This window comes from Cetorhinus maximus, chromosome 10, assembly GCF_964194155.1.
Source record: "Cetorhinus maximus chromosome 10, sCetMax3.hap1.1, whole genome shotgun sequence".
NCBI lineage: Eukaryota > Metazoa > Chordata > Chondrichthyes > Lamniformes > Cetorhinidae > Cetorhinus > Cetorhinus maximus.
This window is the reverse complement of record NC_135888.1, coordinates 125,670,316-125,694,617: the sequence shown is the minus strand read 5'-3', so window position 1 is coordinate 125,694,617 and position 24,302 is coordinate 125,670,316. Positions and strand designations below refer to the sequence as shown.

The following is a 24,302-nucleotide window of genomic DNA, read 5'->3' as shown; positions in this document are numbered from 1 at the left end:
GACAATGTCCCATCTTCATATTGAGGGTACCCTCCATCATGTTGTGTGGCATTACCACCGTGCTAAATGGGATAAATTTTGAACAGATCTAGCAACTCAGGATTGTCCATCCATGAGTCACTGTGGGCCATCAGCAGGAGCAGAATTGTACTCAACCACAATTTGTAACCTCATGGCCCGGCATATCCCCCACTCTAACATTGTCACCAAGCCAGGGGATCAACCCTGGTTCAATAAAGAGTGCAGGAGGGCATGCATGAGCAGCACCAGGCGTACCTAAAAATGAGATGTCAACCTGGTGAAGCTACAAAACAGGACTGCTTGTGTGCCAAACAGCATAAGCTGCAAGTGATAGGCAGAGCTAAGTGATTTCACAACCAATGGATTAGATCTAAGCTCTGCAGACCTGCCACACCTAGTTGTGAATGGTAGTGGATAATTAAACAACTCACTGGAGCAAGAGGCTCTACAAATATCCCCATCCTCAATGGTAGAGGGGCCCAGCACATCAATGCAAAAGATAAGGTTGAAGTAATTGCAGCAATCTTCAGCCAGAAGTGCCAAGTGGGTGACCCTTCTCGTCCACCTCCACAGATCCCCAGCATCACAGATGCCAGTCTTTAGCCAAGTTGATTCACTCCACATGATATCAAGAAACGGTGAGTAACTCGCCTCCTGACTCCCAAAGCCTGTCCACCATCTACAAGGCACAATTCAGGAATGTGATGGAATACTCTCCACTTGCCTGGATGAGTGCAGCTCTAACAACACTCAAGAATCTTGACACCATCCAAGACAAAACAGCCTACTTGATCTGCACCCCATCCACCACCTTAAACATGAAACCCCTCCACCACCAATGCACAGTGGCAGCAGTGTGTACCATCTACAAGATGCACTGCAACAACTCACCAAGGCTTCTTTGACAGTACTTTCCAAATCCGTGACCTCTAACACCTAAAAGAACAAGGGTAACAGGCACATGGAAACACCACCGCCTGCAACTTCCCCTCCATGTCACTCACTATCTTAAAGTAGAAATGCATCACGTTCCTTCACTGTTGCTGATTCAAAATCCTGACACTTACTCTGTAACAGCTCTGTGGATGTACCAACAACACATGGACTGCAGCAGTTCAAGTTCGCAACTTAACCACCACCTTCTTGAGAGCAAATAAATGCTGGCCTTGCCAGTGATGTTCACATCCCATAAACGAATAAAAAAGGCTAAGCGATAGAGAATGATTAGTCAACAACTCCACTTATCATTATATCATGTGGCAAACCAGATGGACCTTGGTCTTTTTATCACCCAAAAATTTGTATGTTCCTGAATTGAAGGGTTTTTCTAATTTTCTACCTGCCGAAGAGGTGCACAGTTACAGCTTGGCTGGATACTGGACCAAGTGAAAGTCTCTCTGTCTGTCAGATGTGCAAATGCTGCAGTGCAGGATTGTAATGACATTTGTTCTTGATCTCTCAATGCAATGCTTTGTCCAGTAATGGGAATGTAGAATTACAATTCATAACATCGCATGGTGTTTGATGCCAAGTTGCTAAAATGGAAATTGTGAAACAAATATCGACGTTTTGCCTGGAAGTTTTTGAAAAACATTAAAGTTGGTTTAAAGTAATGGAAATCTTGAGGTAGCCTAGTTTTGATGTTTATACGTCTCTACTTCTGCTGATGCACGTGTAAAACTTGTATTTTTTGTCTCCTTTTTATGATTTAAGTATCTTTACTGCACTACTCAGCACAATTCTGCATTTGATTTGTGACCTTGGCTAATCTTGAATGAGTTGGCAGTAAGTTGATTGCAAATAACCTCCTTGCCTTTGGGCTAGAGAAGGTGAAAAATTAGACTGAATGACCATTCCTGTTTGCTGTCTGACTCATACAGGAAATTTTTTCTTGTGCACTGAATTCATTAATTACATCTGTGTATGATTCCATGGGTTGGCCTTTTGTACTTCAAAAAGTTCCCATACTTGGTGAAAGCCTAAGCTGTAGGCTGTGTCGTAGTCAAGCCAGATTCTTCTCTCAACCAATTGTCATTCACATGCACTTTCCAGCAGGACTCTCTGCCAATGATCAGGAGTGCTGCCTGATGTTATCCTTCCCAGTCCAGTGTTCTATGGCTGATTTCAACACAGGCCAGACTCTTCCTGGCCTGTAGAACTGTTATTTGCTGGCTTTACCACTGGGTTAAGGAGCAGGAGTGATGCAACCATTAAATGTATTTGATCTTTTTCTGATCTTTCTCCTTCAGGCATAAACCTTGGGCAGCAGCACAGCCTGGATGTTCGGCAGGACCCCACCCTGGGCTATGGTGACCTCTCCCAGCAGCCTGCTGAGCTCCCCATCTTTGAGGATGGCGAGCTGCAGGTGGCGGGGATGAAGTGGGTGGTCTTGTTGTAACGCGTTGAGTTGCCGGCCAACTCGAGGATCTCAGCCGTCAGGTACTCGACGGCGGCCAAGTAGAAGGGGGCTCCGGCCCCGACACGCTCGGCATAGTGACCCTTGCACAGCAGCCGGTGGATACAGCTGACTGGGAACTGGAGACCGGCTCTGGAGGAGCGAGTCTTGGCCTTGGTGCGCCCTTTGCCTCCGGTTTTACAGCAACTAGGCATCTTGCTGTTGCTCCTGCTGAAAATCTTCACCAGTGTTCAATGGGACATCTGGAGGACAGGACCAGGCATGGCTCATTGTGGTTAAATAGTCATTTTATTGATCTATCTGGCTTGTCAATTAAGTGTGGTCTCCCAACAAGGTACTACAAAGCAGCTGCCTTAAAGAAGTGATGTACCAACAAGAGTTCCTCATTTAGGAAATGAAATGAAAAAACCTTTTTTTTATAAAACAGCATGCCTTGAACTGATCTGAGGTTATTATTGTCAAATCTGTGCTTTTTTTTCTCTACACAAGCCACCAAATTTATTCCCACTTTCTTGCTGGTTCTCCATACTTCATTTCCATTTAATTTTTTTAACATATTTAAATTTGTCAGCCATGGAATTATGCTCAGTAGAGATGAGAATTTTCACAGAACTGTCACCATTCCAATTCATTGAAGCAATTTTCATATTTACTTTATCATAACACTTTATGCTTGAGGACCTCCCAAGTCCAGTGAAAAAAAAAATCATAACTTCTCAACTCTGCCTTATAAAGGACAGTGACTCTTTATCGGGAACTGTTTCTGAAAAGACCATGGGTCACCTTTGCACCAGTGTGTAACTATGACACCATTGATGAGCAAAGTCAACCCAGCGGTTCTGGTGACAAGTTATCCATGTATGGTTAACCTTGTTCAAAGACCTCAGTCATGTGATTTACTGAAGTTCAAGATTGGCATTATTCTTTGTCTAACATTGGAACACAGCACCCAAGTTTGATAATCTGGCTGTCATATGATAAGTTGTGGTAGGTATAGTGACTCTGATGGATCTTCTTTACCTTGACTTATATCCTAGGATAAGATCGGATTCACTTCCCAGCAGTTTGAAACCTTCAAAGGACAAATTTGTACTTTTGGGAGATTTGAGAAAGTGACTTTACCCTAACATCAGGAACTTCCAGAGCTGCAGCATTCAAATTTGCCTTTCATTCACCATCCCACCCACCATGTATTGAATGCTTTCAAAGTCTGGAGCATTGGTGCTCATCATTTTCTTTGAAAACCTCCAAATCTTTTCACCAGCTAGAAACAAACCCATTGCTGGAATAGCTCCATGACCTGGAGCAGTTGAGAGAAGGTACAAACTTCAGAATACTTATTGACACCAATGGGTCATCCAATGAGTTGGAGGCAAGGTGGGATTTACAACACGATTTGTCGGAAAGAAATGTATTTTAAAGTTTATTTACAAATTCTATGTAAAATGAGACTCTGCAAGCTGCAGCAAACCAAACGCATGCATATCTAAAATTACACCTGCTCCTGTTAAAAGCATGGTGAAAATGCATGATAATTGCGTATAAATTATGTGTCTATAATCAAGCCCAGGAATTGTGGTGGGGGATGAAGTGGGTGGTCTAAACTGATTAAAGTGCATGCGAAGTAATGTTTTACTTCGTGGTCACTCATTATAAAATTTGCATATGAACAAGGAGCAGGAGTAGGCCATTTGGCCCCTCGAGCCTGCTCCGCCATTTGATAAGATCATGGCTGACCTGATAGTAACCTCAAATCTGCATCCCGTCTATCCCTGATAACTGATCACCCCCTTGCTTACCAAGAATCTATCCACCTTTACTTTAAAAATATTCAAACTCTCTGCTTCTACCGCCTTTTCAGGAAGAGAGACTCTCAACCCTCTGAGAGAAAAGATTTTGCCTCATCTCTGTTTTAAATGGGCGACTCCTTATTTTTAAACAGTGACCCCTAGTTCTAGATTCTCCCACAAGAGGAAACATCCTCTCCACATCCGCCCTGTCAAGACCGCTCAGGATCTTATGTTTCAATCAGGTTGTCTCTTACCCTTCTAAACTCCAGCGGATACAAGCATAGCCTGTCCAACCTTTCCTCCTAAGACAACCCAATTCCAGGTATTAGTCTGGTAAACCTTCTCTGCATGTATTTTATAGTAACTTCAGTATTTCATTGTCACAAAATAAAAACCACACCAAATGCGATTAGAATTGTTTAGAGAAAGTAACTAACCATTGTTAAATTAATTGGATTTGTGACCTCACCTCACCAAACATGCTTGGTTAAATTTTGAATTCCTCTTGAACTTCTGTCTAATTCTATATATGTATATCACTAAAGTGTCAATATTGCTTGCTATAGTAAACCTGTCTGTAGCTAGATTATAAAGGTAAAAGGTTAATTGACAATCTCCAACAAATTATTTGCTAATTCCTTCACATTGATGTGCAACTATTTGTTAATTTCAACCACCTTTTACCTGATTTCTATGACAACCGTTAACATTTCTTTCCTAAATAGTGGGATTTTTGTATCCTGGTTTCTAGGTATGGAAGGCCTAAGAATGTTCATGTACTGTATCTAGCTCTAACCATCTCTGCCATAAGAGATTTATGACACATATGTGATTCTATTTAGATAGTTTTACATTGTGTTATCTGTAGAGAATTTCTTGAATTCAATCAGTTTCCAAAATAACATACAAAATCATTACTACAGAAAGGGCAAGACGAAATATATTATCAAAAAGAAATATAACATTGAACCAATGTCAATTTGTGCTCAATTCATTAGCTTTCCAGATCCCTTCTAGCCATTTGCAGGCAGCAGCGGCAGAGAAAGTAAAAACAAAAATGACTCACTGCGTTCTTATATAACAACACTAAATTTGTCACTGTTTGAGTCCTCTGATATGTGGGTAGCAAACGAGATGGAAGGATCACAGGTTGAGTAGTGTACTTATTAACTTAATGCATTGCTGAGAGTACATGCTTTGTTCAGCCCTCACTGTTTTCTGAGTGCTGAAATTGAAACTCTGGCTGAGTAGAAGGAACCCTAGCTACCATGTCTCAAGCATAGAACGTGATCTGGACAGCCGCAAGAACTTGCTCACCTGCTTGCTACATTTTAGGTCAAGTTAATTTTGAGCAACTTTCATCCGATTTTATATCTTTCTGAAGCAAATCAGTGTTCCGGTACAGATACGGTGGGGCGTGTGGTCTACTGTGCCAAAATCTTTCTACATTTTCATGTTGGAGAATATCATAGATCAGATGTATATGATCTGTTTTTTGAGATAGAAGATACAAGAAGAAATGTATGAAAAGTCAAAAGCATGTAAAGGCCAATTGAATGCATTCCCTGCCAGTAATTTCGTTCACCTAGCCTAGCATTCAACTATACCCTCTTCTGATACCTTTGTTACACCACATTATCTCAGCTGTTTGATTAAAGATATTTTTAAGATTTATTTTGCTCACCAGAAGTTCAGGTTTATGCCTTCTAGTTCTACTGGCCTGATTGGCAAAATAATATAGTTTATTCCTCTTAATTCAGTAATTTAATTAAATTATTACTGCTAATTTTGCACATGACTATGATTTATATTGATTCAATAATTTTAATTAAGTATTCAAAATTTTAGTGCAGAAGTTACTGAATTGGACTGTATTCAGAGTTCACCTTATCCATGCCATTTGATACTTCATGCAGCTAAATGAGGTTTCCTTCTCAAAGTAAAAACGTAATTGTTTCTGCTCTTTCCGCATAGCTCATTGCCTTTCTCCTTATAATCGCTCTTCTTTTCTGCCCCTTTTGTAGTCTGCTGCCTTAAAGAGTTTCAGCCAGAATTGTGCAAATTATTCTAAGTGAAATCGAACCAGAGCATTATAAAGCTTTGACATAACAATTTCTAGATTTGTACTCTGCAGGCCTGGCTATTCTATTTGCATTTTGTTGTGTTTTTCACTATTATTTTCACTTTGAAAATGGTGAGTTAGTCGTCACTTTCATAAGTGTCACTTTTTGTTTTCAAAATCTCATTGCCCAAAGTTTGGTTCCTTTCGTATGTAGCCATGTTACTGATTCCACCTTGCAATAGGTAATACCTCACATTTGTTAGTATTAAACTTAATTTGCTATTTGGCTGCACAATTGCATGACACTCATCTTTCTGCAAAACCTTAACTACATCCTCCATTCCTGTTGCATGCGACAATCAGTGTCACCTGCAAGTTTATCAGGCTTGCGATTAGTTTCTGCATCCATTTCATGTGTATTCATAAATGTACTCCATGCAGCACCCCTGCCCTCATCCTAGATCTATCTGTTTCAGGTTTTTTTGTCCATTTTCCAGTCATGCATTGAACCGTTGATTCCATGGATTCTAGTTTCAATTGTAACCTTGCATGTGGAACTTTTCAAAGACATTCTGGAAGTTCAAATGAATTGCTTTGTGGGTTTTTTCACTATCCATTTTAATTGTAGAATTTTTTTATTCTTCCGTGGGATGTGGGCATCTCTGGAGGCAAGTATTTGTTGCCCATCCCTAATTGCTCTTGAACCACAAGCCAGTCAGTTTAACTTCATTTGGGGAAACTTCTAGAAACAGTAATTCAAGACAAAATTAACAGTAGCATGGACAAATGCTGGTTAATTAAAGAAAGAAAGTATGGAACAAGGGCAGCAGGCACATGGGAACGCCACTACCGACAACTTCCCCTCTATGTCACTCACTGACTTAAAATAGAAATATATCACATTCCTTCACTGTTGCTGAGTCAAATTCCTGACACTGTAACAGCACTGTGGATGTACCAACATCACATGGACTGCAGCAGTTCAAGTTCACAACTTAACCACCACCACCTTGAGTGCAAGTAAATGCTGGCCTTGCCAGTGATGTTCACATCCCATGAACGAATAAAAAAGGGCAAGCAGTAGAGATTGATTAGTCAACAGCTCCGCTTACCTTTATAGCATGTGGCTGCCAGGATATTGATTGGCAAACTAGATGGACCTTGGTCTTTTTATCACCCAATTATTTATATGTTCCTAAATTAAAGGGTTTTTCTAATTTTCTGTTTTCTACCTGCCGAAGAGGTGCACAGTTACAGCTTGGCTGGATACTGGACCAAGTGAAAGTGTCTCTGTCTGTCTGATATGCAAATGCTGCAGTACAGGATTGTGATTACATTTGTTCTTGATATCTCAATGCTTTGTCCTGTAATGGGAATGTAGAATTACAATTCATAACATTGCATGGTGTTTGCCAAATTGCAAAAATGGAAATTGTGAAATAAATATCAATGTTTTGCCTGGCAATTTTTGAAAAACATTAAAGTTGGTTTAACGTAATGGAAATCTTGAGGTAGCCTAGTTTTGCTGTTTATACATCTCTACCTCTGCTAATGCACATGTAAAACTTGTATTTTTTGTCTCCTTTTTACGATTTAAGTATTTTTACTGCATTACTCAGCACAGTTCTGTATTTCATTTGTGGCCTTGGCTAATCTTGAATGAATTGGCAGTAAGTTGATTGCAAATAACCTCCATGCCTTTGGGTTAGAGAAGGTGAAAAATTAGACTGAACTTCCATTCCTGCTTGCTGCCTGACTCTCAGGAAATTTTCAGAGGTCAGTTAATAGTCAGCCATATTGCTATGGGTCTGGAGTCACATATAGGCCAGGGTGGGTAAGCATGGCAGATTTCTTTCCCTAAAGGGCATTAGTGAACCAGATGAATTTTTAACATCAACCAATGATAGTTGCCATGGTCACCATTATTGAAGCAATTCCAGATTTTATTAGTTGAATTTAAATTCCACCAGCTGCCCTCGTGGGATTTGAGCACATGTCCCCAGAGCATTAGCCTGGGCCTCTGGTTTACTAGTCCAGTTACATTACCAATATGCCACCATCTCCCCCTAAATCTACAAAAACAGACAAACTTGTGTGTGATAGCCTTTCATGACCTCAGGAAACCTCCAAATGCTTTACAGCCAATTAAGTATCTTTGAAGTGTGGCCACTGGTGTCAGCTGTGGCTCAGTTCATAGCACCCTCGCCTTTGAATCAGAGGGTTGTGGGTTCATGTCCCACTCCCGGAAACCAAGAACTGTGATTGTACTCGAAAGAGTTGCAATCTGTGACTGTTGATAGCTCGAAAGAGTTACAGTGTCAGAAACAAGTTAAGGAATTTTGTCAAGCAGGGCCTTCCCCTCTGTTGCATTTTTAAATTAATTCATGGCATGTGAGGTCCCTGTCAAGGCCAGCATTTATTGGTCACCTCTAATTGCCTTTGAGAAGGTGATGATAAGCCACCTTCTTGAATTCCCAGTTCATATAACGAGTTGCAATCTGTGACTGTTGATAACTCGAAAGAGTTTCATATGGTATAGGTACACTCAACGTGGTGTTAGGGAGGAAGTTTCAGGATTTGACCAAGTGACAGTGAACGGACAGCAACATTGTTCCAAGTTAGGATGTGTGTGACTTGCAGCTGGTGGTATTCCGATGTGCCTCCTGCTTTTGTACTTCTCATTGGTAGAGGTTGTAGGTTGGGAAGGTGCTGCCAAAGAAAGCTTCACAGGTTGCTTCAGTGCAGCTTGTGAATAGTGCACACTGTTGCCAATGTGTACTGGTGGTGGAGGGAGTGAATGTTTAAGGTGGTGAATGGGGTGCCAATCAAGCGGGCTGCTTTGCCCTAGATGGCGTCGAGAAGATGCAATTACATTGCTCGATGCACTTTATAGGCCACCAACTAATAAAGGCTATAGAGGAATAAATCTGCAAGAAAATTACAGAGGTGCAAAAAAGATAGAGTAGTCATACTCTGTAAAAACAGCTAGCTTTACCTGTTGCACAAATTTTTGAGATACCTTGCCCATCTAGGGTAATGCGGTAGACTGGGCACTTTTCAGGGCTGAAAATGATTACCTTAGGCTCTTTCATTAGTTTGCGTGATTTCCAGCGTGAAATGATCTGATCAGGGTAGCCATTATCCTGCAGGATGTCTTTAATGTGCCTTATTTCAGCATCAAGCTTGCATGGTGATTAAATGGCTCGGGTGCTATTTACAAGGTTGCCAATAAAACCAATCTTATAGCCTGTGGAGCTGTAAGAACCCCAGTGCGTATACTGACCAATGAAGGTATGCTTGCAGTAGACTGCGGTGGAGAACCCCCAGCAGATTTCTCAACCAGTACGTCAAGGAAGGGGAGTTTGTTTGACTGCTCCATTTGAGTGCAGAATGGAGCCCATTAAGACATGTAAGGAAATTAATACATGCAGCTGCGGATTTAAATATAGCAAACACATCGTCTACATATCAGAAATATACAGGGGGCAGGTGGCTAGGTGTCATTCCTGGAAGCGTGAGGTATCTCAAAAATTTGAGCAATACAAGTGGTATTCACCAATAACAGGATGCTGCCGTCAAGCCAGAAAGAAATTCTACCTATCGCACAAACGAGTAATATGGTATATAAATGTCAGTGCCAGTGTGATGCTAGGTATGTAGGCTGTACGTCCCAGAGACTGCCAGATTGTATCAAACAGCATGTCCCAGCCACTGTTCATAACAGGCAAGATACAGAGCACACCCAACCAGCCTATGTGCAAAACTCAAACACAGTGTCCAACATTAGATGTGATTCTGTGATTGGACAACATTTGCTAAATAATCCTCAGTGTGCTAAGAATTACGCTGACAACCAATTTAAGACTGTCAGTCGAAATCACAGTGTGGCTCATTTGTGTGTACTGAAAGCTATATTAATACACAGGGCCCTGTACTTTGCAAACAAATAATGTACACGCATTGCACCTGTTTCAGCTAAACAAAATAAGTGACAGCCATTCGCTGACTCATTTCTCAGGGCAATGCCTTGACCAACCAGGGTTAAGCTGCCTGGTTTAAATTTCAATTTCTTGGCAGCTAACTGTCGGTCACCATCAGTGGTGCATTCTCCATGACAACGCCTCTACCAATGAGAGGCCACTTGCCAATCAATCAGCATTTTCGCTTACAGTAATTGTGGTTTTCCTCTTATATTTGCATTCTTGTGGAGTACCCTGATGGGTACAAGGCAAAAAGCTTCGACACGTCTCTTTTTTCAACAGTGTTAGAGTAGTTATAATGGGGACTTTAATTATCCAAATATAGACTGGGATTATGGCAATGTGAAGGGCAGAGAGGGGCAAGAGTTCATGGAGTGTGTTTTGGAAAAGTTTCTACAATATGTTTCCAGACCAATGAAAGAGGAGGCACTGTTGGAATGGCTTCTTGAGAATGAGGTGGACAAGTAGATCAAGTGTCAGTAGGAGCACATTTAGTGGTCAGTGATCATTGTATCATAAGGTTTAGGTTGGCTATGGAAAAGGACAAAGAACAGAGTAAGAATAATTAACCGGGGGCAAGCCAACTTCAATGAGATAAGAACGGATCTGGGCTGAATAAATAGGAGTCAAAGATTTGTAGGATAAACAATGGGCTACCTTCAAGGAAGAAAGAGTTAAGGTATATTCCCTGAAGGCAAAGGTGGGGAAAACAAATCCAGAGCTCCCTGGATGACGAAATAGATAAGATGAAGAAGAAGAAAAATTGTGCTTGTGACAGCTGTCAGGTAGAAAATACACTTCAGAACCAGGTGAGCATGGAAAGTTCAGAGGGAAGGTGAAAAAACAAATAAAAGCAAAGAGGGAGCATGAAAAGAGAATGGCAACCAACATAAAAGGGAACGGCAGAGTCTTCTATAAGCATATAAATAGTGAAAAGGTGGTAAAGGAGGATTATGGCTGGGTAGGGAGTAAAAACCAGATTTGCGCATTAGGCACTAGGACTGGATGAGATGCGTCCAAGGATGTTGAAGGAAGTGAGAGTGGAAATTGCGGAGGTACTAACCATAATTTTTCAGTCTTAGACTCAGAGGTGGTGCCATGTGGACCTCAGAATTGTAAATGTTATGCTCTTGTTCAAAAAAGAGTGTAAAGATAAGTCCAGCAACTACAAGCCAGTAAGTTTAACTTCAGTGGTGGGGAAACTTCTAGAAACAATAATTCAAGACAAAATTAATAGTTACATGGACAAATGCTGGTTAATTAAGGAAAGAAAGTATGGATTTTTTAACCATTAATTCTGTTTTTTGAAGAGGTAACAGAGGGTTGATGAGGGCAATGCTGTTGATGTGTACATGGACTTCCAAAAGGCATTTGATACAGTGCCAGATAACAGACTTGTGAGAAAAGTTTTAGTTCATGGAATAAAAGGGACAGCAGCAACTATAACAAGATTGGCAAAGTGACAGGAAATAAAGTAGTGGTTGTGGATGTTTTTTTGGGCTGGAGGGAGGAAGGAGTTCCCCAGGGTTCAGTGTTGTTCCTGATGTATATTAATGACCTAGACCTTGGTGTACAGGGCGCAATTTCAATACTTGCAGATCATCCGAAACTTGGGAAGTATTGTTAACTGAGGACGATAGCATAAAATTTCAAAAGGACATAGACAAGTTGGTGGGATGGAAGGACAGGTGGCAGATGAAGTTCAGTGCAGAGAAATGAGAAGTCATTGATTTTGTTAGAAAGAACATGGAGAAACAACATAAAATGAAGAGTACAATTCTCAAGGGAGAGCAGGAGGAGAGGGGACCTGGGAGTATATATGCATAGTCATTGACAGGTTGAGAGTGCGGTAAATAAAGCATGCAGTATCCTACGTTTTATTAATGTGGAAATAGAGTACAAGAGCAAGGAGGTTATGTTGAACTTGTATAAGCACAAGTTTGGCCTCTGCTGGAGTATTGCGTCCAACTTTGGACACCACATTTTAGGAAGGATGTGAAGGCATTGTAGAGAGTACAGAAAAGATTGGCAAAAGTGGTTCCAGGGATGAAGAACTTCAGATAGATTGGAGAAGGTGGGACTGTTTTACTTGGAAAACAGAAGGCTGAGTGGAGGTTTGATAGAGGTATTCAAAATCATGCGGGGTCTCGACAGAGTAGATAGAAATAAACCGTTCCCACTTATGAAAGGATTGAGAATGAGAGAGCACAGATTTAAAGTAATTGGCAAGCAAAATCGATATGAGAAAAAAGCGTTCACGCAACAAGTGGTTATGGTCTGGAATGCACTGCCTGAGAGTGTGGTGGAGGCAGGTTCAATCAAAGCATTCAAAAGGAAATTAGACTGTTATCTGAAAAGCAACAATGTGCAGGGTTACAGGGAGAAGGCGGGAGAAGGATGCTAAGTGAATTGCTCATTTAGAGAGCTGGTACAGACACGATGGACCGAATGGCATCATTTTGTGCTATAATAATTCTGTGATCCTACATGTTGGATGGCAGGTCACCGATGAGGCAGCTGAACATGGTTGGGCTTAGGACAGTATCCCAAGGAACTCCTACAGCAATGTCCTGGGGTGGAAATGATTAGCCTCTCTAACAACCACAGCCATCGTCCTTTGTGCTAGGTATGACTCCAGTCAGTGGGGAGTTTTTCCCCTGATTCTCATTAACTTCAGTTTTGTTCAAGCTTTTATTTTATTTGTTCATAGAAACAAAGAAAATAGGAGAAGTAGTAGGTCTTTCATCCTTTCAAGCCTGCTCCGCCATTCAGTATGATCAAGGCTGATCCTCTATCTTAACGCCAAATTCCTGCTGTCTCTCCATATCCCTTTACGTCTTTAGTGTCTAGAACTCAATATTTCCTTCTTAAATATATTCAGTGACTTGGCCTCGACAACCTTCTGTGGTAGACAATTCCACAGGTTCACCATCCTCTGAGTGAAGTAATTTCTCTTCGCCTCAGTCCTGAATGGCCTGCACCATATCTTCAGAATGTGACCCCTTGCGCTAGACCCCCCCAGCCAGAGGAAACATCATCCTTGCATCCTGTTTGTCCAGCCCGGTCAGAATTTTATACATTTCAATGAGATCCCCTCTCATTCTTCATAGGATGTGGGTGTCACTGGCCAGGCCAGCATTTATTGCCCATCCCTAATTGCACTTAAGAAAGTGGTGGTGAGCTGCCTTCTTGAACCGCTGCAGCCTACGTGGTGTAGGCACACGCACAGTGCTGTTAGGGAGGAAGTTTCAGGATTTTGACCCAGCAATAGTGAAGGCGATATATTTCCAAGTCAGGATGCTGCGTGGCTTGGAGGGAAACTTTCAGGTGGTGGTGTTCCCATGCATCTGCTGTCCTTGTCCTAGATGGTAGAGGTCGTGGGTTTGGAAGGTGCTGTCTAAGCCTTGATGAGTTCTTGCAGTACATTTTGTAGATGGTACACACTGCTGCCACTGCGTCGATGGTGGAGGGAGTGAATATTTGTGGCTGAGGTGCCAATAAATTGCGCTGCTTTGTCCTGGATGTTGTTGAGCTTCTTGAGTGTTGTTGGAACTGCACTCATCCAGGCAAGTGGAGTGTATTGTATCACACTCCTGACTTGTGCCTTGTAGATGGCGGACAGGCTTTGGGGAAACACGAGGTGAGTCAGCTGCTGCAGGATTCCTAGCCTCTGACCTGCTCTTGTAGCCACAGTATTAATATGGCTAGTCCAATTCAGTTTCTGGTCAATGGTAACCCCCCAGGATGTTGATAGTTGGAGGGGAGGCGGGGGGCTTTAGTGATGGTAATGCCATTGAATGTCAAGGGGCAATGGCTAGATTCTCTCTTGTTGGAGTAGGTCATTGCCTGGCACTTGTATGGTGTGAATGTTACTTGCCACTTATCAACCCAAGCCTGGATATTGTCCAGGTCTTGCTGCATTTGGACATGGACTGCTTCAGTATCTGTGGAGTCGCAAATGGTGCTGAACATTGTGCAATCGTTAGTGAACATACACACTTCTGACCTTATGATGGAAGGAAGGTCATTGATGAAGCAGCTGAAGATGTTTGAACCTAGGACACTACCCTGAGGAACTCGTGCAGTGATGCCCTGGAACTGAGATGATTGACCTTTAACAACCACAACCCTCCTTTCCAGCAGGGAGGTTCCCTCTGATTCCCACTGACTTCAGTTTTGCTAGGGGTCCTTGATGCCACACTCGGTCAAATGCTGCTTTGCTGTCAAGGGCAGTCACTCACACATCATTTCTACTAGAGTTCAGCTCATTTGACCATGTTTGGACTAAGGCAGTAATAAGGTGAGGAGCTGAGTGACCCTGGAGAAACCCAAACAGTGGAGGTTACTGCTAGGCAGGTGCCACTTGATAGCACTGTTGATAACCCCTTCCATCACTTAACTGATGATCGAGTAGACTGATGGAGTGGTAATTGGCCAGGCTGGATTTATCCTGCTTTTTGTCTACATGACACACCTGGGCAATGCCAGTGTTGTAGCTGTACTGGAACAGCTTGGCTAGGGGCATGGCAAGTTCTGGAGCACAAGTCTTCAGTACTATTGTTGGAATATTGTCAGGGCCCATAGCCTTTGTACTATCCAGTGCCTTCAGCCGTTTCTTGATGTCATGTGGAGTGAATTGAATTGGCTTCCGTGATGGTGGGGACTTCCGGAGGAGGCGGAGATGGGTCTCCACTCGGCATTTCTGGCTTAAGTTTGTTGCAACTACTTCATCCTTATCTTTTGCACTGATGTGCTGGGTTTCCCCATCATTTAGGATGGGGATATTTATGGAGCTGCCTCCTCCTCCAGTGAGTTGTTTAATTGTCCACCACCATTCACAAATGGATGTGGCAGGCCTGCGGAGCTTGGACCTGATCTGCTGGTTGTGGGATTGCTTAGCTCAGTCTATCACTTGCTTCTTATGCTGTTTGGCACGCAAATAGTCCTATGTTTTAGCTTCGCCAGGTTGACACCTTATTTTTAATATGCCTAGTGCGGCTCCTGGCATGTCCTCCTGCACTCTTCATTAAAGCAGGGTTGGCCCCCTGGCTTGGTGGTAATGGTAGAATGGGGGATATGCCAGGCCATGAGGTTACAGACTGTGGTTGCGTACAGTTCTGCCCCTACTGATGGCCCACAGTGCCTCATAGATGCCCAGTCTTGAGTTGATAGATCTGTTCAAAATCTATCGCATTTAGTACAGTGGTAGTGCCACACAAAAGGATGGAGGATATTCTCAATGTGAAGATGGGACTTCGTCTCCACAAGGACTGTGCAGTGGCCACTCCTACTGGTACTGTCATGGACAGATGCATCTGCAGCAGGCAGGCTGGTGAGGATGAGGTCAAGTTTATTTTTCTCTCTTGTTGGTTCCCTCACCACCTGCCATAGATCCAACCTAGCAGCTATGTCCCTTGGGACTCTGCCAACTCGGTCTGTAGTAGTGCTGCCAAGCCCCTCTTGGTGATGGACATTGAAGTTCCCCACCTAAAGTACATTCTGCACCCTTGCCACCCTCAGTGCTTCCTCCAAGTGGAGTTCAACACGGGGTACTGATTCATCAGCAGAGCGTGGGAGCAGTAGGTGGTAATCAGGAGGCTTCCTTGCCCATGTTTGACCTAGTGCCATGAGACTTCATGGGGTCTAGAGTCAATGTTGAGGACTAACAGGGCAACTCTCTCCTGACTGTATACCACTGTGCCGCCACCTCTGCTGGGTCTGCCCTGCTGATGGGACAGGACATGCCTAGGGATGGGGATAGTGATGGTGGTGTCTGGGACATGGTCTGTAAGATATGATTCCATGAGTATAACTATGTCAGGCTGTTGCTTGACTCGTCTGTGGGACAGCTTTCCCAATTTTGGCACACGCCCCCAGATGTTAGTTAGGAGGACTTCGCGGGGTTGGCATGGTTGAGTTTGAGGTGCCTAGGTCAATGCTGGGTGGTTGATGCAGCAGTTTGATACAACTGGGTGGCTTGCTAGGCCATTTCAGAGGGGCGTTTAAAATCAGTCACGTTGCTGTGGGTCTGGAGTCACATGTAGGCCAAACCAGGTAAGGATGGCAGGCTTTCTTCCCTAAAGGACATTAGTGAACCAGATGACATCCGTTTCCTGGTCTTCATTAGACTCTTAATTGAATCCAAATTCCACCATCTGCCGTGGAGCAATACCCTAGGTCTCTGGATTACCAATCCAGTGACAATGCCACTATGCCACCCCTTAGACTCCTAGATACCACACTGGGTAACTGCTGCCTTGATGGCAAGGCCAGTCACTCTCACCTCGCCTCTTGGATTCAGCTCTTTTGCCCATGTTTGGGCCAAGGTTGTAATGAGGTCTGGAGTCAAGTTGCCCTAGTGGAACCCAAACTGAACATCAGTGAGCCAGTTATTGCTGAGAAAATGCCACTTGACATCAGTGGATATGACACCTTCGATCATTTTGCTGATGATTGGGAGCAGACAGATGAAACAAAATTTGCTGGATTGGATTTGTCCTGCATTTTGAGGGGCTCGCCTCACCGGGTAAGTGAAAAAATGATAAGTATTTCACCGGTGGCCGAGGCCTTATTCTACACCTGTGCAATTTTTCATACTGTTGAGTAGATAACACTGTTGTAGGCATTTCTGAACCTGAAACAGCAACCCAACTTGAGAGCAAGTAAGCAACTCTACAGACGGCTGAAGTCCAGCAAAAAACCCTCGACTTAAACAACAGATGGTGGGTGGAAAAAGCGCAGGAGATCCAAGTTAGCCGACATTCAATCCTCCTCAATCACCTTCTCCCTGTGGCTGAAGAACTCCTCCCAGAGTCGCAATGTGGATTCCGTCCACTAAGGGGCACAAAGGACATGATCTTCACGGTGCGGCAACTGCAAGTGAAATGCAGGGAACAGCACCCACCCTTGTACATGACCTTCTTTGACCTCACAAAAGCCTTCAACACTGTTAACAGTGAAAGATTATGGAGCATCTCTCTCTGTTTTGGCTGCCTTCAAAAGTTTGTCACCACCCTCCAACTGCTCCATGATGACATGACCAACAGATCCACCAGTGACCCAATCCATGATCGGACCGGGGTCAAGCAAGGCTATGTCATCTCACTGATGCTCTTCTCGATCTTCCTTTCCGCAATGCTCCATCTCACCCTCAGCAAGCTTCCCGCTGGAGTGGAGCTAAACTACAGAACAAGTGGGAACCTGTTCAACCTCCGCCACCAGCAGGCCAGATCCAAGGTCGCCCATCCTCTGTCATTGAACTACAGTGTGCAGATGATGCTTGCGTCAAGAGGCCGAGCTCCAAGCCATTGTCAACACCTTCACTGAAGCATATGAGAGCATGGGCCTTACACTAAACATCTGTAAGACGAAGGTCCTCCACCAACTTTAACCCTCCACACCACACTGCCCCCCAATTATCAAAATCCACGATGAGACCTTGGACAACATGAACCAAATTCCATACCTTAGAAGCCTACTGCCAACAAGGGCAGACATCGAGTTTCAACACCGCCTTCAGTGTGCCAGCGCAGCCTTCAGCCGCCTGAGTAAGAGAGTGTTTGAAGACCAGGACCTCAAACCCAGCACCAAACTCATGGTCTACAGAGCAGTAGTGATACCCGCCCTCCTATATGGCTTAGGGACGTGGACTATGTACAAGCACCTCAAAAATCTGGTGAAACACCACCAGCACTGCCTCCGCAAGGTCCTGAAAAACCATTGGTAGGATAGGAGCAACAGCGTCGGTGTTCTCACTCAAGCCAACATCCCCAGCATCGAAGCATTGACCATGCTCGATCAGCTCCGCTGGGCGGGCCACGTCATCCGCAGCCTGACAAAAGACTCCCGAAGCAAGCGCTCTACTCAGCTTCGACACAGCAGGCGAGCCCCTGGAGGGCAGAAGAAACGCTTCAAGGACACCCTCAAAGCCTCTTTGACAAAGTGCAACATCCCCACTGACTTCTGGGAATCCCTGCCCAAGACTGCCCGAAGTAGAGGGAAAGCATCCGGGAAGGAGTTGAACACCTCAAATCTCATTGCCAAGGGCTAGCTGAAACCAAGCGTCGACAGCGGGAGGAGCGTGTGGCAACCCAGGAGCCCCACCCACCCATTCTCCCTACCACCACCTGCCCCACCTGTGACAGAGACTGTAGGTCATGCATTGGATTCTTCAGTCACCTCAGAAGTCATTTTTAGTGTGGAAGCAAGTCATCTTCGACCCTGAGGGACAGCCTGAGAGAGAGAGAGCTGAACTCAAACAACTTGGCTAGGAGTGTGGCTAACTGTGGAGCACAAGTGTTTAGTACCACAGCCGGGATGATATCTGGCCCATAGCCTTTGGAGTATCCAGTGCCTTCAGCTATTTCTTGATATTGTGTGGAGTGAATTGAATTGGCTGAAGTCACCCATGATGCATGGGTCCTTAAGAGGCTGAGATGGATCACCGACTCGGCAATTCTGGCTGAAGATGTTTGCAAATGCTTCTGCTTTATCTTTTGCACTGACATGCCTGGTTCCCTCAATCAATGAAGATGGGAATATTTGTGGAGCTGCCTTCTCCAGTTAGTTGTTTAATTGTCCTCCATCATTCAATACTGGATGTGGCAGGACTTCAGAACTTTGAGCTGATGCCTTTATTGTGGGATTGCTTAGCTCTGACTGCAACATGCCGCGTCTGCTGTTTGGCTTGTGTTGTAGCTTCACCGTTTTTGCAATCAATTTTAGATATGTCTGGTGCTGTTGTTGGCATGCTCTCCTGCACTCTTTCATTGAACCAGGGTTGGTCACCTGGCTTGATGACAGTGGTAGAATGAGAGATGTGCTGATCCATGAGGTTACAGATTGTGGCTGAATACAATTCTGCTGCTGATGGCCCACATTGCCTCATTGATGCCCAGTTTTGAGCTGCTAGATTTGTTCTGAATCTATCCCATTTAGTAAGGTAATAATGCTACATAACATGATGGAGGATGTCTTCAGTGTGAATTAGTCTCCACAAGTACTATGTGATGGTCACTCCCACCGATACCAAACAGGCAGATTAGTGGGGACAAGATGAAGTGGATTTTTCCCCTCTTGTTGGTTCTCTCATCACCAATTGCAGGCCCAGCCTGGCAGATAAGTCCTTAAGGACTTGGCCAGCTCAGTCAATAGCGGTGTCACTGAGCCAGTCATGGTGATGGACATTGAAGATCCCACCCAGAGTACATTCTGTATACTTGTGATGCTTGGTGCTTCTTCCAAGTTTGTGCAACGTGGAGGAGCACTGACAATTAGCTGAGGGTGGGTGATAGGTAATAATCACCTGGAGGTTTTCTTGCCCATATTTGACCTGTTGCATGAGACTTTATGAAGTCCAGAGTCAATTTTGAGAACTCCCAGGCCACTCCCTCTTGTCTCTATACCACTCTGCCACCATCTCTCATGGTCTGCCCTGCTGGTGGATCTGAACATACCTGGGAATGTTGATGGAGGAGTTTACGATATAAGCTGAGAGGTATGATATTGGTGGATATGGCTATGTGAGGCTGTTGGCCGACTAGTGTAAAACAATTTTGGCATGGGAGGAAGGCTTTGCAAGGCCAGCTGGGAAGGGCGTGCCTTTGTCATTAGTGCAGGCCTCTGGATCATTCGCAACATGAATCTTTTCATAATCAAAGCCTGCAAAACCATTGCCCCCTGCAAATACTCTCGCCTAATCTCCTTCAACACGCCAGGATAGATACCATCTGGCCTAGGGAATTTATGAATTTTCAGCCCTTTTAAATCCTCCTTCATACTGCTCACTGATTTCAGTGTGAAGGTTGTTTTTTTATTCTGCTGCCTTGAACTTTTTTTATAATTGGTTCATGGGATGTAGGTATCGCCTGCTGGGCCATCATTCATTGCCCATCCCTAATTGCCCTTGTTCAGAGGGCATTTAAGTGTCAACCACATTGCTGTGGGTCTGGAGACCAGGTAAGGATTGCAGATCTCCCTCCCTAAAGGGGCAGTAGTGAACCAGATGGGTTTTTATGGTCACCACCATGACTTCCAGATATTTTATTGGATTCAATTGGTGGTGGGATTTGAACCCGGGTCCCCAGAGCATTATCCTGGGTCTCTGGAACACTAGTCTGTGACAATACCACTATGCCGCTGCCTCCCCCTGCTGCAGTCCCTGTGGAGTAGGTACACCCACAGTGCTCTTAGGGAGGGAGTTCCAGGATTTTGACCCAACGACAGTGAAGGAACAGCGATAAATTTCCAAATCAGAACGGTGAGTGGCTTGGAAGGGAAATTTGAAAAGGTTCTGTATTTTTATGCCATTAAAATTGCATAACTCCCTGAGGCCCTCTAACGATAGTGACACATTGCTGCAGCATTGCAATCGTGAATAGATTCTGGTAAGCATAGGCGCCTGAAGAAAAGGCTCTTTTGGCACCCATTAATTGTTGGAGTAGTTCCAGTGGCATCACATAGTGTGCTGGCTCTTGTGGATGGTTTTGGAGCACTCCTGGCTAGCGCTGCTTGATCATGTTTTACTGTATCACTAAAGAGAGAATCCTGCACAAAATGTTTGATCTCAGGCTGCCTCTGACCAGTTTCTTTTTAAAACATGTGCTCAGGAATAAATTTGTAGAGATAAGTAAATTTCTACTTAATCATTGGGCTATGTTGGGATATAGTTGATAATTTTTTAATGTAGCCAATATAATGTCTTAGTATAAAAAAAAAGATAGTCTTTGAGGAAATGAAGAGAAGAAATGAGAGGACCAATGTCTCTGAACATCCTTTAATCACATAGCTAGTTGTAGTGTGCCTTTGGTGGAGGCCTAGAGCAGCTTTGCAGCCCAACCTATGAGGTGTCTGCAAGGTTCTTCAAAATGAAGCAGTTCTGTATGTAGACTGAGAGAAATTGGCTTTACATTGCACCTCATGTTTCTAATGTTTCATATTTTTCTGCAGCATACTTTGATTACAAAGAGGATTCTGCATTTCCAAAACCACCATCCTATAGTGTGGCAACCACACTCCCTTCATATGACGAGGCTGAAAGAACAAAAGTTGAAGCAACCTTACCCCTGGTCTCTGGACGGGTGAGAATCTAACCTGCACTTGAATGCACAAGATATACTACAGCTGGACCACGATATACAAAAATATGTATAGGACTAATGCATTACCTTTCTATTAATCTATTTTTCATTGCTTTTTAATAGAGAAAAACATATCTCCCAACCCCATTTGTTTTGTTCTATTTCTAATTTCATCCTGCCTTTCGATAAATTAAAAATGGTTTGTCCTTTCTAAGAAGTAACCATCTCTATTATAACTCGGACAGTCTTGGCAGGCCAATCAAAATTCTCTTTATAATTTGGATGTTTCAGACATTTTTCAAGAGAAATCACTAAAGTGAATTTCTATTAATCTGGTTTCAGAGACGTCCCAATTCTCATACCATTCGAATAGCAACAGGCATCCACTTAGCCACTACATTCAAATCTATCTGTCCCCTTCAGACAGTTGGTTATTTTTTCTCTGTTTCTATAAGATGCTGAATAAGTTTGGCCTTTTTTCTAAGGAAACACTAGCAATTCTTAGTTGCTGATTCTGCAACTATATTGTAGCCATTAAATCCAAATCCGTAACCTACCTCTACTTTTGCTATTTAAAAGCTGGATTTCCCAAGGCTGTAGTTGCTTTTACTTACAGCTGCTAGAAGTTGACTTTTGAGACGGGGTGATGATTTTAATGCTGTAGCATGTTATTTCCAGCATTTGAAAACTACATTAAAAAATATACAAATAACATTGTTTATCACTGCAGTAACACTAAGGAATCCATCACTGTTATACTGCTAATGTATTTCAGTATAGGTTTCAATAGATTTTGTTTCTGAGTTTCTGTGTAGCTTTGATGACCATTCTCTATACATCTAAGTGACAGTGCAAGATAATGCAGTAAAATAGTCCAATTTTTTCCCATGACACCAGTAAATGAGTCTTCTGTGCTTCACTTTCCCCTGCTGAATTTTCTAATTAAACTTCAGATTCTCTTTTGACATTACAACTTCAAGGAACATCTTCTTATAAATTTGAGTATCTGAAAGATTGGTTAATTTTATGGGGGTTAACTTTAGTAGCCATTTTACCTCGGCTCTAGTGTGTTCCACACAGAGATTGAAATCCCTGGATTAGGCATAGTCCTATTGAAGTGAAATGCTGAATCACTATAACCTAAAGTTGCAACTGGCTTTGTTACAGGATTATTGATCCACTGATGATTGATTCAATATTGACTTTACTTCCATCACTAACAGTTAAATCTCTTCCGGTTGGGGTCTTTAAATTGCATTTCACTGTCCCTAGTGTTATGCCTCTCTTTGAATCTCAGCCAATTAAATTTTGTGACTGTAGCACAAGTTCCTGATGCTATTGTTAGCACAGAATTAATAAACTAGGGAGGATAGAATTCCTCTTAACAGCATAAATATTGCAACACATCTGTTACAGAATGAAGCAGCTTCATTACAGACACCCAGGAAGAGGGACTGCCAAAATTCTAAGAGATGTGCAAGCAAAGATGAGCGCAATTAATGGTTTCCTAAGATAATTGTGCTTGCGAAAACATGGAATGTTAAGCTATGAAATATTGCGTATTTGAAAAGCTGTTAATGGAGTCAGGCATTATGCTTCTTAAATGAGGTAGAGCCATGCCTATCTTACGTAGGTCAAGAATCCGTTATCCAAAATCCCTGGGGCTGATTGCGTTTCAAATTTCAGATAATTTCAGTTTCAGATACCTACTTACATTACAGTAGCCTAAGCCTAGGCTAGCTATAGTCTAAAGTAAATAAAATGGCTAGAAAAGTAAAATATATCATGGAATAATAAATGCTCGGCACTTGTATTAAGTTCCCATCCTTTGCACCATCTGTGATTCCGCTTGTAGGATAGGGTTCAGAGTGTCAGTGTGCAGACAAACAACTAGGCTTCCCACGCTATAGGTGGAGTGCGGTTGGCGAGGCCTGTGTCGGCTCGGGTCAGGGACGTCCTGCACCAAAGGTCAACGAGGTTCAAAAAAAGTGCAGTTTTTGGATGTGTTCGTTTTTCAGATTTACGGATAAAATACTTGACCTGTTTTGTTAAGTGTATGACTCTCTCTTCTGTTAAGCCCTTGACATTACAAAGAGAATATGTGAAAATACTTCAAAAAAATTTTATGTGTATGATTTTTCTTTTAATTGCACAGCACCGAAACAGGCCATTCATCCCAACAACTGCATGTTGGTGTTTCTGCTGTACATGAGTCTTGTCTCACCCTTCGTCATCTAACCCTAGCGGCATAACCTTGCATTCCTTTGTCCCTCATGTATTTAGCTAGCTTCCTCTTAAATACGCATATATATTTGCTCAACTACTCTTTCTGCTACCAGGTTCCGCAATCTAACCACACTTTGGGCAGAGATGATTGTGTAACATGTATATCTTTGTATTGCATCTTGCTATTAAATTAAAACTTCCCACGCTTCGTCTCATTTCCTATATATTGACAGTGACCTTAGTTTGTAATTGTATTGAATTCAGATTCTGTGCATTGCAGCACTAGTGTAGACTAATAGCTGTTTTAAACTGATCCTTGTGAAATCCAAACAGTAGAAATCGACTAGGACGCATTGAAAGGCATAGGATGGTAATTAACAAATTATAATATGTTGCCACTCAACTACTACTGACTAATTTGTTTCTTGGTATTAACTAAGTGAGGAGGAGTCATGGTATTTAAGCGACTTTTATAAGAATGAGTAGTGCTAGTGTATATTCATAGAGTCATAGAGGTCCACAGCACAGAAAAAGGCCCTTCTGCCCATCGAGTCTGCTGAAAAAGGAAGCAATATATACAACTGCAGCAAGAGCTATATTTAGATCAGTACAGATCAGGGATCAAATATAGGTTCTCCCTGGGTTGTGTTAGCCAGGATCTCTTCAAATGCTTCATTCATCTGATGAACTATTTGAGGGGGGTGGGGGAGGCAGAATTGTATCATCACT

The 24,302-nt window shown here is 43.0% G+C and overlaps 1 protein-coding gene across 1 annotated transcript in view; it reads left to right on the top strand.

The window, feature by feature from the left end:
• ndfip1l (Nedd4 family interacting protein 1, like) overlaps positions 1–24,302 on the top strand; it is a 61,462-nt gene that overhangs the window by 23,757 nt on the left and 13,403 nt on the right. Inside the window, exon 3 of the mRNA XM_078551098.1 lies at positions 21,217–21,347. Within this exon, the coding sequence (XP_078407224.1) occupies positions 21,217–21,347 (131 nt within the window). The remainder of the gene's footprint in view (positions 1–21,216; positions 21,348–24,302) is intronic.